This window comes from Furipterus horrens, unplaced genomic scaffold (assembly GCF_987537825.1).
Source record: "Furipterus horrens unplaced genomic scaffold, mFurHor1.1.pri manual_scaffold_6, whole genome shotgun sequence".
NCBI classification, from domain to species: Eukaryota; Metazoa; Chordata; class Mammalia; order Chiroptera; family Furipteridae; genus Furipterus; species Furipterus horrens.
In genome coordinates, this window is record NW_028327176.1 from 109394013 (window position 1) to 109408528 (window position 14516).

The window sequence follows — 14516 nt, forward strand, 5'->3', positions numbered from 1 at the left end:
GGTACCTGCTTAATTTATGACATGGTAAAATGGAAAAAATAACTACTCAAGAAGTTTTTTGCAGCAATATGGTAATATGAAGCATTATTCATATATATATTAAATATATATGGGTGTGTGTGCATGTATGTGTGCTTTAGGAGGAGAGGTGCTTCACATGATTATCTTGGTAACTATCTTGGTAAAATTATAAGGAATTGGGTTTTTCTTTAGAAGTTTCTAAGTGCGACATAGCATTTAAGGGGGAATATCCCTAATGTAATTAAATACCATAAGAGCATACTTATATATACACATATATGCTACTTCTGTATAATTGGTGATAGAGACATGTTGTGATGAATTGAGCATAAAAGTTCACTTCTATCCACTGGGAAAGAAAAGGAGCATGAGACCCAGGCTCAGGCTCCTCCACTCACTCTGCTCTACTCTTTTTCTAGAAGGACATCCTTTTTTTTTTTTTCCTCACACCCAGAGGAGAGACTGTGAAATGAACAACTATAGTTTATTTTTCATTCAGTAAGTATTAAGGGAAACAATAAGGAATTGCCATTTATGTAGATCAAAATGAGTAATGCCATGGCCATTGCATTTGGTCCCATTTAATTACAGAGCCACTGGTATGTGCCAGGCATTGTTTGTTTTGTTTTGTTTATTTATTTATTTTTAGAGAGAGGAGAAAGGAGATAGAGAGGGAGAGAAACACCACTGTGTGGTTGCTTCTCACTTGCGCCCCCAGCTGGGGACCTGACATGCAACCTAGTCATGTGCCCTGACTGGGAATCGAACCAGTGACACTTGGCTCACAGGCCGACATTCAATCCACTGAACCACAGCAGCCAGGGCTCAGGCATTGTTGTAGGAGCTAAAGGCACAGAAGTTAACAAAAGAGACATTCCTGTCTTCCTGGATATTGCATTCTCATGGGTTGTCCAGACAGACCTCTTACTGTAGACTCACATCTATCCAACTGACTTCTCTACATGTCCACTTGGGTGCCGAGTAGGCATCTAAACATGTTTAAAACAAGTTCCTGATGACTATATCAGCTTTGTAGATAGATGTTAAGGGGTAGAAAGATTTGAATGTATGACCAAGCCCAAAATTCCTTTCTGTTTCTATCTCTCTCTGTGTCAGGTATAATAGAGCCAATAAACAAGGCAGTAACTTCTATTGAACCAAATGGTGGTTTTCATCTATTGAATTTTAAAATGTACTCAGACGTGAAAATGGAGCCTGGTAGACTGCTAAACACAACTATGATGTATTTGCTCTTTCTAATACATCGCGACAAGCTATTCTGTATCCTCACTACACATGGTAAATAGCTGAGATGTGTTATGCCTCAGTGAATGAGCTCTGGATAAGGAATCAACAGAGCTAGATTGGAGTTTCAGATCTGCTATTGAACTCTGGTACTTGGGTATCCATCAGGAAATAATAATAAGTTAACTGATGTGTCGGAAGTAAATGAGCTAATTACCAAGTAGTTTAAAAATTCACTCTTTAGAAGAGTGAGAATTGTGTTTCAGATATAGGTAATAACAATTTTCATATTCATAGTTTAGTTTAAATTATGTGTATTTTTAATTTGTTTTTGTTTTTCTTAACTAAGGTACTATACACTTCTACATTTTGTTTTGAACAAACCAAAAAAATTTGTTTTGAAACATCTCAAACTATATCTGAATTAGTCTTTGCTCAGTAAGCAGATTATTCTCCCCAGTTGTTCTTTTAGATCATGTTCATTATAACATATTATTGATATATTATCAAATTACTATGAATGAATACATAAAAGATTTGTTACACTATTTAAAATATCTTCTAACATTTAAAAATATGTGACTTAAAACCTCTATAGTGGGTGGAATTTTAAAAATATATGTTTTCCTTGTTTATCTTGTCATTCTTTTCTCTTAGCATGACCCCTATACATAGTTAATTCAAAAGAATGGTATGGCAAAGTGAATTCAGTTTCTTAATGAGACAGCACATTGAAGTTGAGAAGCAAACATATCCTGAAGCTATACAATAAGTTTACATAGCCTTCTTCCTGCATTGCTGAGAACACAATATTCAATTTAGTTACATTAGGTAACAAGAAAGCAGCCACTTTGTTTTGAGACTTTAATTCTGATGCCTGTGAGTAATGTATCAATAAAAGAGGAAAGGGGAAAATATTCCTTTCTGTTATGAATATGTTATTATTTCTCAGATATTTCCCTGGAGTTTGAAATGCTTTTCCTTGGTATTAAATAACATTTATGTGTTGGTTTTGTAAGTAAGTGGTATAATGTTGCAAGAAAAAAACCCACTAAAATAAATCTGAAAATTCACTTAAGGTTTCTGTGCTAGGTATCTTTGAACTATGTAAGAAAACACCTATACCTGTTGAAGTTGAACAACCTTAGTAACAAATCAACCTTTCTTATACTTTATATTGGGAAGCATAGCGGTGTGTTGTAATTTGTAGAGTTCTGCAAGACTTGCTGGATGCTACAGTAAATGAAAATTGCTTTACTTAAATACTTAAGTACTTTGCCCTTCATTACTATGCTAGCAAACCTTGTTGTTTCCCCCCCTTATACCACATATTTTAAGCAAGGTGAGAATTATCACTAAGTTCTAATAGCAGAAGTTATTTTTTAGAAACAGAAGGCAACAAACAAATCTTCAGTTTGTTTCTGAAATTGTAGAAGAACAATTATGTTTGTCACTGTAAATTAAAACTTTTATCTAATGCCATTTTCCATTTCCTGGCATGATAAATTTATCTACCACTTATTGCTAGATTTTAAAATCTAATGTAATTTTTTTTCTTTTGGTCATTCCTTATGTAGCCAACTTAGATGACTAGAAGATGACATGTAATCTAATAAGAGAAATATCTCACTATATTTTGGTGAGTTTGGGGAAATCATTTAACTCTTTTAGCAGTTCATTTTTTAGAGTTATTTTGGAGCTAATTTTATAATTATGATGTGTGCTACAGATCGCGCACGCGCGTGTGTGTGTGTGTGTGTGTAGAGTGATTCATTTTTGGCATTCATAGAAAAATGTGTTTTAATATGATATGAGTAACCACTAGAGGGTGGTCATGGGTAACCAACTACCCATTTGCAATTTATTCAGGAGATTCTGACACCGGAAGATTAGCAATAAAGGTGGGGAGAGGAACACCAGCAAGTGAAATCAAAAGGAAAAAAAAGGAACTGGACTGAAAATTTTAATATTATACAAAATTCAGTACCAAGAAAAAAGTATTACACAGGACAAATATGTTTATAGAAGGTATACTTCACCAGGAATATATGATAATTCTGAACCTTTATCGAAATATATTAACATAGGTAAATTTTTAAGTGTTCATAATAAAAATATTTAGGTATTTCTTAACATTTGGAGGATTAGGAAATTTTATTTTTGTGATTACCCTGATAGCTCTTCAAGACAATAGACTTATTGCATATGATCAAGCCAGATCTTTAAAATTCCATCATAATACAAATTTAGTTATAGAAAATACTCACTCTGGAATAAAGTTGCCAAATAAGGCAATCTAGAAAAGCAAAGTATGAAAAAAAATTCTGGGAAAATAAGTAAATAGGAGTAAACTAATCTAGCAGAAGTTAAATAAATTTACATTTCATTTTTACTTCAAAGTGTATGTAAAAATTAATCCTTATATATGTGAAGAGGGGGCCTTTTCCTTGGAGATTAGAAGGTCTCATCAATGAACTGTGTGCAGTCTTTGATTGCAGGCTTGTATGACGTTTACGGCTTGCTTCCCTTGTGTTCAGTGAGCAAAGAGACCAATTTATTCAGGCTGAGCCACTCATCTCAGACTAGAGCATTCTATATCAGTCAGCCAGCCCCTGTGATTTTTCTGGTGATACTTGTTTTATGTTGGTTCTTATCCTCCCGGTGAGCTAGTGACTAAATTGAATACCTCTTAACAGTTACTAAATTGTCTTTAAGGCTTTAAGGATGTGATTCAGTAAATATATTTTAGTGAATGAAGTGTTGTTTGCGGTTCCTGTCTTCAAATTTGGGCAAATTATACTTGGAATCTTAATAGCTTTTCACTGTTACGTTAGAGTACACTCATGTAAAACAAGTGTTCCAGGTGAGATGCTGAAAGTTCTATCATTAATATGTCCTTTTCTAATATCGGCACAGGAGCTGAGCAGATAGCCAATTAAAATGACCTACACAACTCCTCCAGCCCATTTCCTCCAAGTGGAATCACTGAGACCTCCATTTAAGTAATACGTTAAGTTATGGTACTTAGTGATAAAAATTTGCTAAATATCGTCAGTGAAAGTTAGCACAGTAATAAATACAAGATTAACTTTTAGTCCTCTGATAGAAAAGAGCTAATGACTATACAGTGTAAAAAAGATTCTTAAGAGTTTACCCTAGTAAACATTTAGTGAGCAGTTACAATGTGCTAGACTTTGTGGGGTTTACAGATAGGGTTCTTCCCCAGCTCACCTTGTGAGTTAGGGTTAGACCCTCTGTTATTGCTTTCTATGTTATTGCATCTCCGTGCTAGATGACGTATAAAGCCTGCCCCAGCTCTTATGATTCTGATAAGGAAGCTAAATTTGTTAAAGATGCAGATTGAGTTGCAGTTAAATAAGCGATGGTGTGTTCCGCATTCTTTCTTCTCCATTTTCCTACTCCATTTTCTCTGACTTTGTTTTCCAGTTCCTTATCTTGTCTCCAGCTAGAGTATTATAGAAGGAGGGCTACCCAGCATACCTGGTAATTTGAAAGCATACAGAAACACTATTTTTATTTTTTAGAAACACTATTTAGTATTTTTTCACTTCAAATATATAACTTCAAATTTGCCATTTTTTTGTGATTCTAAAATTATGGTAAATTAGAAACCAAATAAATGATATGTGAGTGGCTTGTTAGACTTACTGTTTCTTTTGAGAGAGTAGACAGTTTTCTCTGGTTTTCACTAGAATCAGAAACAGTTTTACTGTGGTTTACTCTGACTTTCACATGTCCCTGAAGAAATTGACTGACAGTAGGGAAGCAGCCTGCAGTTGAATGCTTACCTTGGATAACTGACAGTTGCCTGTATTTATTTATTCATTTTCTCCATCTATAATATTGTAACACTTTCTAGAAAGTAGAAGACTAGGACTTTAATTCCAGCTTTTCCATTAGAATTACTTATTCCTAAGTACTTGAAATAACTATTCACTCAACTTCTTGAAACCTTAATTTCCTCATTTTAGAGACACCTAACTTTTACACTTTACAGGTAATAAAGGGTCTAAGAATGAGCATTTTGTCACTGCTAAAGATCTATAGAAATGTAAGTTATTAGTATTACTTTATTGTTAATAACAGTATTACATTTGTACTAGATTCTCCATTAACAATTTATAAATAATATTCTCTACTTAATATCTGACCTAATAGATACAGTTAGAATCATGTAGCTCACACAGCCCCAGGTCACAGATGACCCTCAGATCTTGCTGAGTCCGCTGGGTTAGAGTCTTGTATATATAGCAGAACATGGAAAAGAGAAACAACACCCTGTAACCCACACACCACCTGCACTCCTGAACAGATAGCTCCCCATTTTCCTCTGATGATTATGACAGGGATTTTTTTGATACACAGTTGATGTTTCTTTTGATCTGTTGGCTTCACTGAAAATGGTCTGCTTAATCAACTACCTTATCAAATTCACATATAATCATTTTACTTAATACTTTTTCTGTGGGTTTGGCATTTTGCTATTTCTTTTTCATTTTCTAACAAAGTGGTCAGTTAAAATTTAAAAAATTTAGCTTGATCCTGCTTCAAGGGAAATTTGAAGGAAAGAAAATCCACTTACTCTAGTACTGAAAATATTCTCCGTGACTACAGAGAAAAAGATTAGGATGTGAAGATGGAGAACATATGTTCTACTTCTTTTTGGATGAAACTATAGGGGAGGAAAATACCCCTTTTTCTCTACTCAAATTCTCCAGCTGAGGTCCTGTAAATTAGACTGACAAAAGACAGATTTACAAGAGAAAAACAGATGTGCCTGCTTTATCACTTTTCTTGAGTTCCACTGGTAACATAGTGCCTTGAAAATAATTTACTGCTGCCTTTGGCAGAAATACACGTTGCTGTGTTGCCAGCGCCACAGCTGGGATGTCAGGACTAATTTGGGTGGTCGCAGGCTGCCCCTTACCCACCTTCTGACCAGTGTTGATATCTTGGCATTTCCTGTCACTAGATGGAGTGGGATGGAGGAACCAAGATGGGAAAGTGTGCTCTTCACTTAGTTCCCATATAGAGACTTAAAGATGTCCCTTTGAGTACATAGAAAGTATTTTCTAAAAAATGTCTTCCAGTAAATGTACCATCTCTGCAATATTACAAGAGTTTGCCAGTCTGAAAACTAGAGAGGACTGTTTGTGTGATGAATATGCATATAGCCTGAAAGCTTAGTAAGGTCCAAATTTTAGGCATATACAGTATTTCCTCACTTATCGCAGGTATTACATTCTAGGCTCTCCCGCGATAGGTGAAAATCCACGAAGTAGGAACCTTACATTTATTTTAGTATTTATATATATTTTAACGCTTTATAAACCCTTCCCACACACTTATAAACCATTCCCAGTCCCTTATTAACCTTTCCCACTCCCTTATTAACCTTTTCCACACTTTTATAAACACTACTTATGTTCTTAAACATATTCTACACTCTTAAACCTACATAACTTTAACAACATATGCATACAGTACCGCAAAATCCCGCGATATAGCAAAAAATCCATGATAAATAATTAAATACAATATTTAAAAAAATCCCTCGATACAGTGAGGCTGCAATAAGTGAACCACGATATAGAGAGGGACTACTGTGTACACACAGGCAGGAGGTAAATAAATTGGAAAGAAGAGAGAGGTAAAAATAGCTTTCCAGCCTTTTGAGAGAGTATTTTCCCATTACTTTAACAGAATAGCTGACCAAAAAGGTCGTTCCGTGTTTGCTGATGAACATACAGAAATCTTGTATCTATTTAAACTAAATTCATGCCTAAGAGTCTACACAAAGTGATTGACTATAGTTAATGTTTATGACTTGCAAAACAAACAGAAGTTGTCTGTAAAAGATGTTTCCTGGGGCTTCTACCCAGTTTTGTTTTCACTGGTGAAATCTAACGTTGGTTTGAAAGTCTGACTTCTTTTTTGATAGTTTTCTTTTAGTTGAAATGCCTTTTGTTTTCCTGGTTGTAGATTTCTATGGGCAGATGGGTAGTTGTGAAGACATAAGCCATTGAAAATTCCAGCAGTCTTTTTTAAAAGTAGAAATTGATAAGCTGATTATGAAATTTATGTGGAAATGCAAGGACATAGAATAGCCAAAACAATATTGAAAAAGAACAAAACAGGAGGACTTACATTATCTGAACTTGAGACTTAACTCTAAAGGCTTTGTAATGAAGACAGTGTGGCACTGGCAAAGGATAGGTGTAGATTGGTGGTACAAAACAGTGTTCAAAAGACCCACACATTGATGATCAAATTCAACAAGGGTACCAAAGTGATTTAGTAGGGAAGAGAAAGTGTCGTCAACAAATAGTGTTGGAAAAGTGTTTATTCACATGGGGATGAAGGGTACCAGAATAAGCCATCCCAAAATATGCCACTTTGGCATAAGGATTATTTGAGCTAAAGGCACAAGTATAAATTTCCCCTTTAAATACAGGCAATACACATTTATAAAGATGTGTTTGTATCCTCAGTTATCTGGCTACCTCTTTGGGTCTTACTTCTTTGTAAGATGTCTGTGTGTGCTTACACATGTATATGTAATTAAATTGCATGTTTTTTTTTCTTGTCAGTCTTTCATAGTTTGATTCATGGGCCCCAACAATTGAACCTAGGAAGGTGGAGGGAAAAATATCTCGCCTCCCCTACAGGGAATAAAAAAGAACCTGAACTCCCACTTCACATCACACACAAAACTTAGCTTGAGATGAGTCAGGACCTAGGCTAAAAAACGAAAACATAATAGCTTCCTAAGGACAACATAGGAGAGTCTCTTCGAAACCTACCTTAGCACACAAAGAGCAATACCATAGAAGAGTCGATAAATTCGGGGTCATCAAAAATAAAAACATCTGCTCATCTTATTAGCAGATAATATCAAGAAGATAAATAGGCCACAAACTGCAAAAATATCTGCAACACCTATGCAGGCATACGTCATTTTATTGTGCTTCACAGATGTTGTGCATATCACAAATTGAAAGCAAGACCTTCCACCAGCAAAAAGACTTCAGGTCACTTCATTGCTATATTCTCACCTTGTTGCAGTGGTCTGGAACCTAACCCACATTATTTCTAAGATATGTCTGGATTGGACAGAGGGCTTGTAGCCAGAAAATACAAAGAATTCCTACAACAGAATAATTAAAAGAAGACAATCCAATTCTTTAAATGGGCAAAAGATCTGAATAGACAGTTTACAAATGACACATATCACTACTTAAAAAAGAAGTATGAAAAAGTGCTCAACAGTATTAGTCATTCGGGAGAATGTGGAACTGGCATGCATTGCTGATGGGTATACAGTCACTCTGGAGAAAACAGTTGGCAGCAGTCCCACTCCTAGGTATTTATCCAAGAGAAATAAAAATATAGATCCACAAAAGTCATCTACACAATGTTCATGGCAAAACAAACCAATAAACCTCATAGACAACAGTGTGGTGATTTCCAGAGGGAAGGGGGCAGAGCGGAGGTAGTAGAGGGCAAAGGGGCATAAATGGTGATGGAAGGAGACTTGCGTGGGGGGGTGGTGAACACGCAATACAGTTACAGATGATGCATTATAGAATCGTACCCCCTGAAACCTATATAATTACATTAACCAATGTCACCCTAATGAATTCAATTAAAAAAAAAAGTTTGTGGCAGCTTTATTGAATAGCCCCAAACTGGAAAAGCCCGAGTGTCCATCAATAATAGGAGACTAGATAAACTATCTGATACTACTCAGCAATAAACAAACAAACTAATACATGTATTGTCATGTAATAAATCTCAAAAACGTAAGAAGACATGAAAGGACTCAGACACAAAACACTTTATTCTGTGTGATTCCATTCATATAAAGTTCTAGAATAACTAAAACTACAGTGACAAAAATGAGACCAGGAGTTGCTCTGGGTATGGAGAGAGGGGAAGAATGTTGACTGAGAAGAGGAACCAGGAAACTTTATGGGTTGGTGGAAATGTTCTCTCTTGAGAACAGTGATTTGTCAAAATCAATCAAATAATAGACTTGAGATCTATGCCTTTCACTATATATAAATTATAATGTTAAATTTAAAAATCTCATCCCAAAAGTGACACAATATTTTCCCATCTCGTATTCTGATTGTCTTTCCTACTTCCCTAGCTTAGTCTCTTTCAGTAGATATTGGTTCCGTTTTTCCTTCCTATTTCACCCATTTCAAAGTCCTTTCTATCCCATTAGCTTGTTTAATATAAATGTGGAGTCAGGAATATCGGGTAGTGGGCAGTGGCAGTAGTTCATTCATGCATTTGCTGACTACTTGCTTTGTGTAGTGAAATGCAGAGGAAGGGGTTCATTATGTTAGCAGGCATTTCAGATGTAGAATGGGTAGGATGTGGGAAGCCTGGGAGAACTCAGATAAAGTGGGTAAAGAAGAGGCTCAGCTGAATTAGTATAATATTTGGAATCAAACCAAGAAATGGGCACGTTGGTAAGTTTTCTCAGGAAAGGATTTCCCTCATCTTAACAAATATAAACATAAACTAGCTGTTTCTACCTAAGAAATTTGTTTCTTATAAGTTTTGCCCCTTAAAAAATTACTTGTATCATAAAGGACCCAAATCATATCTGTGATCTGAAAATCCTTCTGCCCATGAATGCTGAATTTATTTTAGAAAAGATCACTTTGTGCTCTTTGATCTTAGCTGGCATTGCTGACACCACTGGTACAATATTGGCTTACATCGTCTCTTCTTTCTCTCTCCTCCAATCAGTTTGACAAAGGCTACTCGTACAATATCCGTCATAGCTTCGGAAAGGAAGGCAAGAGGACAGACTATACACCTTTCAGTTGCCTGAAGATTATTCTAAACAATCCGCCAGGCCAGGGGGATTACCATGGTAAGTGCTTCCACTTGATGTGTTTGCGAAGTACAGAAACCCAGGAGCTCTGCAAGAAACACTGAAACAGTCTAATAGCATTTTGCATTACTGACAGGAACTAGTTTGCAGCTTAGGTCAGTTATCAGTGTCAAGCCAGAGCTCCATTACTCTCTGCCGATTTGTCTTATTACTGAACTAGGTCAGGCAAGAGAAATCCATTCAGCTTGCTGCAGTCTGTGCTGGACCCGGCTCTGTAGTTCTCAGTTTCCCGCCTCGCCTGCTGTTCTCTGTCTTCCTTGTGTTCTGCGAGTGTCTTAGAAGACTGACACAGGTTCTTCAAAGCTTTCTGAAACTGAATACCTCGAATTTTAGTATGTAGTAGATTAATTAATTTTCAAAGACTAATGAGGAAAAGTGTATTTTATTCTCATTACTGTCATCTGATTAACAACCACAGATTAAGTGAGGAATTTAACAAGTCATGGTATCAAACATCTATCAATTTACCTGAGTTGTAGGTTAAAAAAAAATCCACCTTAAACGATTTTCTATAGAGTTTTGAGTTCAACCACTTTTTCTCTAAAATAGCTCCCTGGGCATAACTTGAAAAGCTCCTCATTTGTCAGGTAAGTCAGAGAATGGTTTAATAGTCCAGATTAGTAAATTTTCTAGGCTACCAAAGTTTACTGCGTGTGTGGCAAAATATTTTTTTTTGTTTTAGCATCTTAAATGGAACTCATCTTAAAAACATCACACACGTTTAGGTTATTAAAGATCACATAATAACAAACAGAATTTTAAGAAAGATTCTACATTTGTACAGAGCATTTTAAATGCTTGTACATTCATATTTAATAGATGAAAAGGGGCCCATGTTGGTGGTATAAACAATGAGTGATTCTTTATCACTTGTCAGTACTTAATGTACCTTTTAGAAATGCATATTCTCAGGCCCCACCATCAGGCATACAAACTCAGATGTATTTACAAGTTCCCTGGATGATCTGAACTTTGAAAACTGTCGGCCAGATAGTTCTGTTGAGAAAACCTCCAGCTTTTCTTAGCAGCTACAATAGGTAAGTAACTTACAATGAGCTTGGCCAAGTAAAACTCCTCCCAGGGATTTGTCTGTCCATTTCTAGGCCCTAGCATTTGTCACTTATTTTGTTGACTTTTATTAGCTTAAATGCAGGATTTTATATTTATTATTCCTGAAAAATTGTATCTTATTTATTCCAGTCTATTCTGCTTGTTTTATTTGGTTTTTAATTTGAACCATCAGTTAAAAAATTTTACTTAGCAAACACTCAATGATTTCATATTATTTATAGGCACATTTATCTATCCTTCTGTTTACATTAAAACTTCATATTTTAGAGCAGTTTTAGGTTCATAGCAAAATTGAGCAGAATGTACCGAGCTCCTACCCCACACTTGCGCAGCCTTCCCTGCTATTGACAACCTGCATCAGAGTACTTTGTTACATGTGAGCTGAGAAGAATGTGTAATGGCTCTTAGATGTAGCTGTTTTATAGATATCAATTATATACAGTTAATTGTAGACCATCCCGTTTAAAGTAATTATTGATATAATTGAATTAACATCTCTAGTATTTGTTACTGTTTTCTATTTGTTGCCCTTATTCTTTGTTTCCATTTTTGTCCTCCACTTTCTACCCTTTGTGGTTTTTATTGAGCATTTTATATTATTGCCTCTTTTCTCCTTTCTTACCATATCCATTATACTTTCTTTATGTTACATTTTTTAAGTGACTTTACTTTTTTAAAATATATTTTATTTATTATGCTATTACAGTTGTCCCAATTTTTTCCCTTTTGTCCACCTCCGCCCAGTACCCTTATTCCCTCCAGCAATACCCCCCTCCCTTAGTTCATATCCATGTGTTGTGCATATAAGTTCTTTGGCTGCTTCATTTCTTATACTGTTCTTAACATCCCCCTGTCTATTTTGTACCTTTCCATATGCTTCTTAGTCCCTGTACCTTTTCTCCCATTCTCTTCCTTCCCCCTTCCAGCTGATAATCCTCCATATGATCTCTGTCTATAATTCTGTTCCTGTTCTGCTTGTTTGCTTAGTTTATTTTTTAGATTCAGTTGTTGATAGTTGTGAATTTATTGCCATTTTAATGTTCATAGTTTTGATTTTCTTTTTCTTATATAATTTTCTTTAACAGTTCATATAATAATGATTTGGTGATGATGAACTCCTTTAGCTTTACCTTGTCTGGGAAGCACCTTATGTGCGCTTCTATTCTAAATGATAGCTTTGCTAGATAAAATAATCTTGGTTACTTGCTTCTCATCACTTTGAATACTTCTTGCCAGTCCCTTCTTGCCTGCAAAGTTTCTTTCGAGAATTCAGCTGACACTCTTATGGGAATTCCTTTGTAGGTAACTCTCTGCTTTTCTCCTGCTGCTTTTAAGATTCTCTCTTTATCGTTACACTTTGCCATTTTAATTATGATGCATCTTGGTGTGGTCCTCTTTGGGTCCAGCTTGTTGGGGACCCTCTGTGCTTTCTGGAGTTCTATGTCTATTTCCTTCATCAAACTAGGGAAGTTCTCTTTCATTATTTTTTCAACTAAGTTTTCGATTTCTTGCTTTTCCTCTTCTCCTTATGGCACCCCTATGATTCGGATGTTCGTATGTTTGGAAATGTCCCAGAGGCTCCTGAGTCTCCCCTCTTCTTTTTTTAAATTCATTTTCTTTCTTGCTGTTCTGATTGAATGCTTTTGTTCTTCCTTATCTTCCAGATCATTGATTTGATTCTTGGCTTCACCCCCTCCACTGTTGGTTGCCTATAGATTTTTCTTTATTTCAAGAATGTAACTTTAATTTCTGCCTGGGTCTTTTTTTATGCTGTTGTAGTATACAGTGAGTTCTTTGAATATCCTGATAACCAGTGTTTTGAACTCTGCATCTGAAAGGTTGCTTATTTCCATTTCATTTCGTTCTTTTGTGGAGTTTTGTCCTGTTTTTTCATTTGGGCCATATTTCTTTGTCTCCTCAATTTGGTAGCCTCCCTGTGTTTGTTTCTGTGTATTAGGTAGAGCTGCTTTGATTCCCTTTCTTAGTAGTGTGGCCTACTGTAGAAAAGCACACCTGTTAAGTTGTATGGGGCAGAACCTTAGATAATTGCCATGGTGGGGCAACCTGTGTCACCACTCTGTTGCTCTGTGTGGGGGAGGGCTCAGAGTGGGGACAATGCCACTGCCTGGCTTCTGGAGTTTTCCCTGGGAGGAAGCTCTCTCTTGGCACTCACCCTATTGCCAGTCACTTCAATTTTCCCCCATATGCCACTGGTGCCCTTCCAGCTGTTGCCCAGGTGCTGAATCCCAGTGGGGGTGGGTCTGCAAAAGTCCTAAGACCATTAAGGGCTCTTTAAGTGGAGTCTCCTGAGAATCCTGCAGTTTCTTCTACCACCCCAACCCCCACTGGTTTTTACAGCCAGAAGTTATGGGGACTTATCTCCTGGTGCTGGAATCCTGAACTGGGTGGTCTAGTGAGTAGCTGGGGTCCCCAAGGTGTTTCTCCTGATTTTTATCCACTCACATGAATATGGGACCGCCCTTCCCACTCTGCGTCCCGGCCCCTTTTACCTGTCTGGATGAACGTGGCTTCTTTAAATCCTTGGTTATTGGACTTCCATACAGCTTAATTTTCTGACATAGCTGGGTGATATTTGTTTGTAGTCTAGTAGTATTATTTGCTGTAGTTGTGAGAGGAGGCAAAGCGTGTTTACCTACACCTCCATCTTGACCAGAAGTCGTGTGCCTTTACTTTATTTCACTATACATTTCTACAAATCCAAGTCTCCTTTCATGGGCAGTGCAAATACCTTTTAGTACTGAAATATTTCTAATTCCCTTATATCATTCTGTCATTCATTTCATTTATACATAAACACACACACATAGGAACATAAATATATATAAGCAAATACATTGTTTTCATTTTTTTGAACAAAGGTATCTGTTAGATCAATTAAGAATAAGAAAAATGAAAATGTTCTGTTTTTTTTTATCATTCTTTAATGCTCTTTTCTTTATATAGTTCTATTTTCGGCCTATGCCATTTTCTTTCTTTTTGAAGAACTTCTTTTAACATTTCTTGAAATGCAGGTCTACTGGCAACAAATTACTTCAATTTTTGTTTCTCTGAGGAAGTCTATTTCTCCTCTTTTGACTGATAATTTAATGGTACAGAAATCTAAGTTTGTGGGACTGTAAATATTTCATTCTTATCTCTTGTTTGCATGCCGTCTGAGAATGTTAGATGTTATCTTTGCTCCTCTAAAGCTAAGCTATTTATTTTCCATGGCTTCTTTCAGGATTTT

General features: G+C 36.1%; 1 protein-coding gene across 1 annotated transcript in view; it reads left to right on the forward strand.

Annotated features, from left to right (window-relative positions):
* The window catches only part of PRIM2 (DNA primase subunit 2), a 316163-nt gene that overhangs the window by 260899 nt on the left and 40748 nt on the right, over positions 1-14516 (forward strand). The window contains exon 11 of the mRNA XM_090280494.1: positions 10051-10177. Within this exon, the coding sequence (XP_090136620.1) occupies positions 10051-10177 (127 nt within the window). The remainder of the gene's footprint in view (positions 1-10050; positions 10178-14516) is intronic.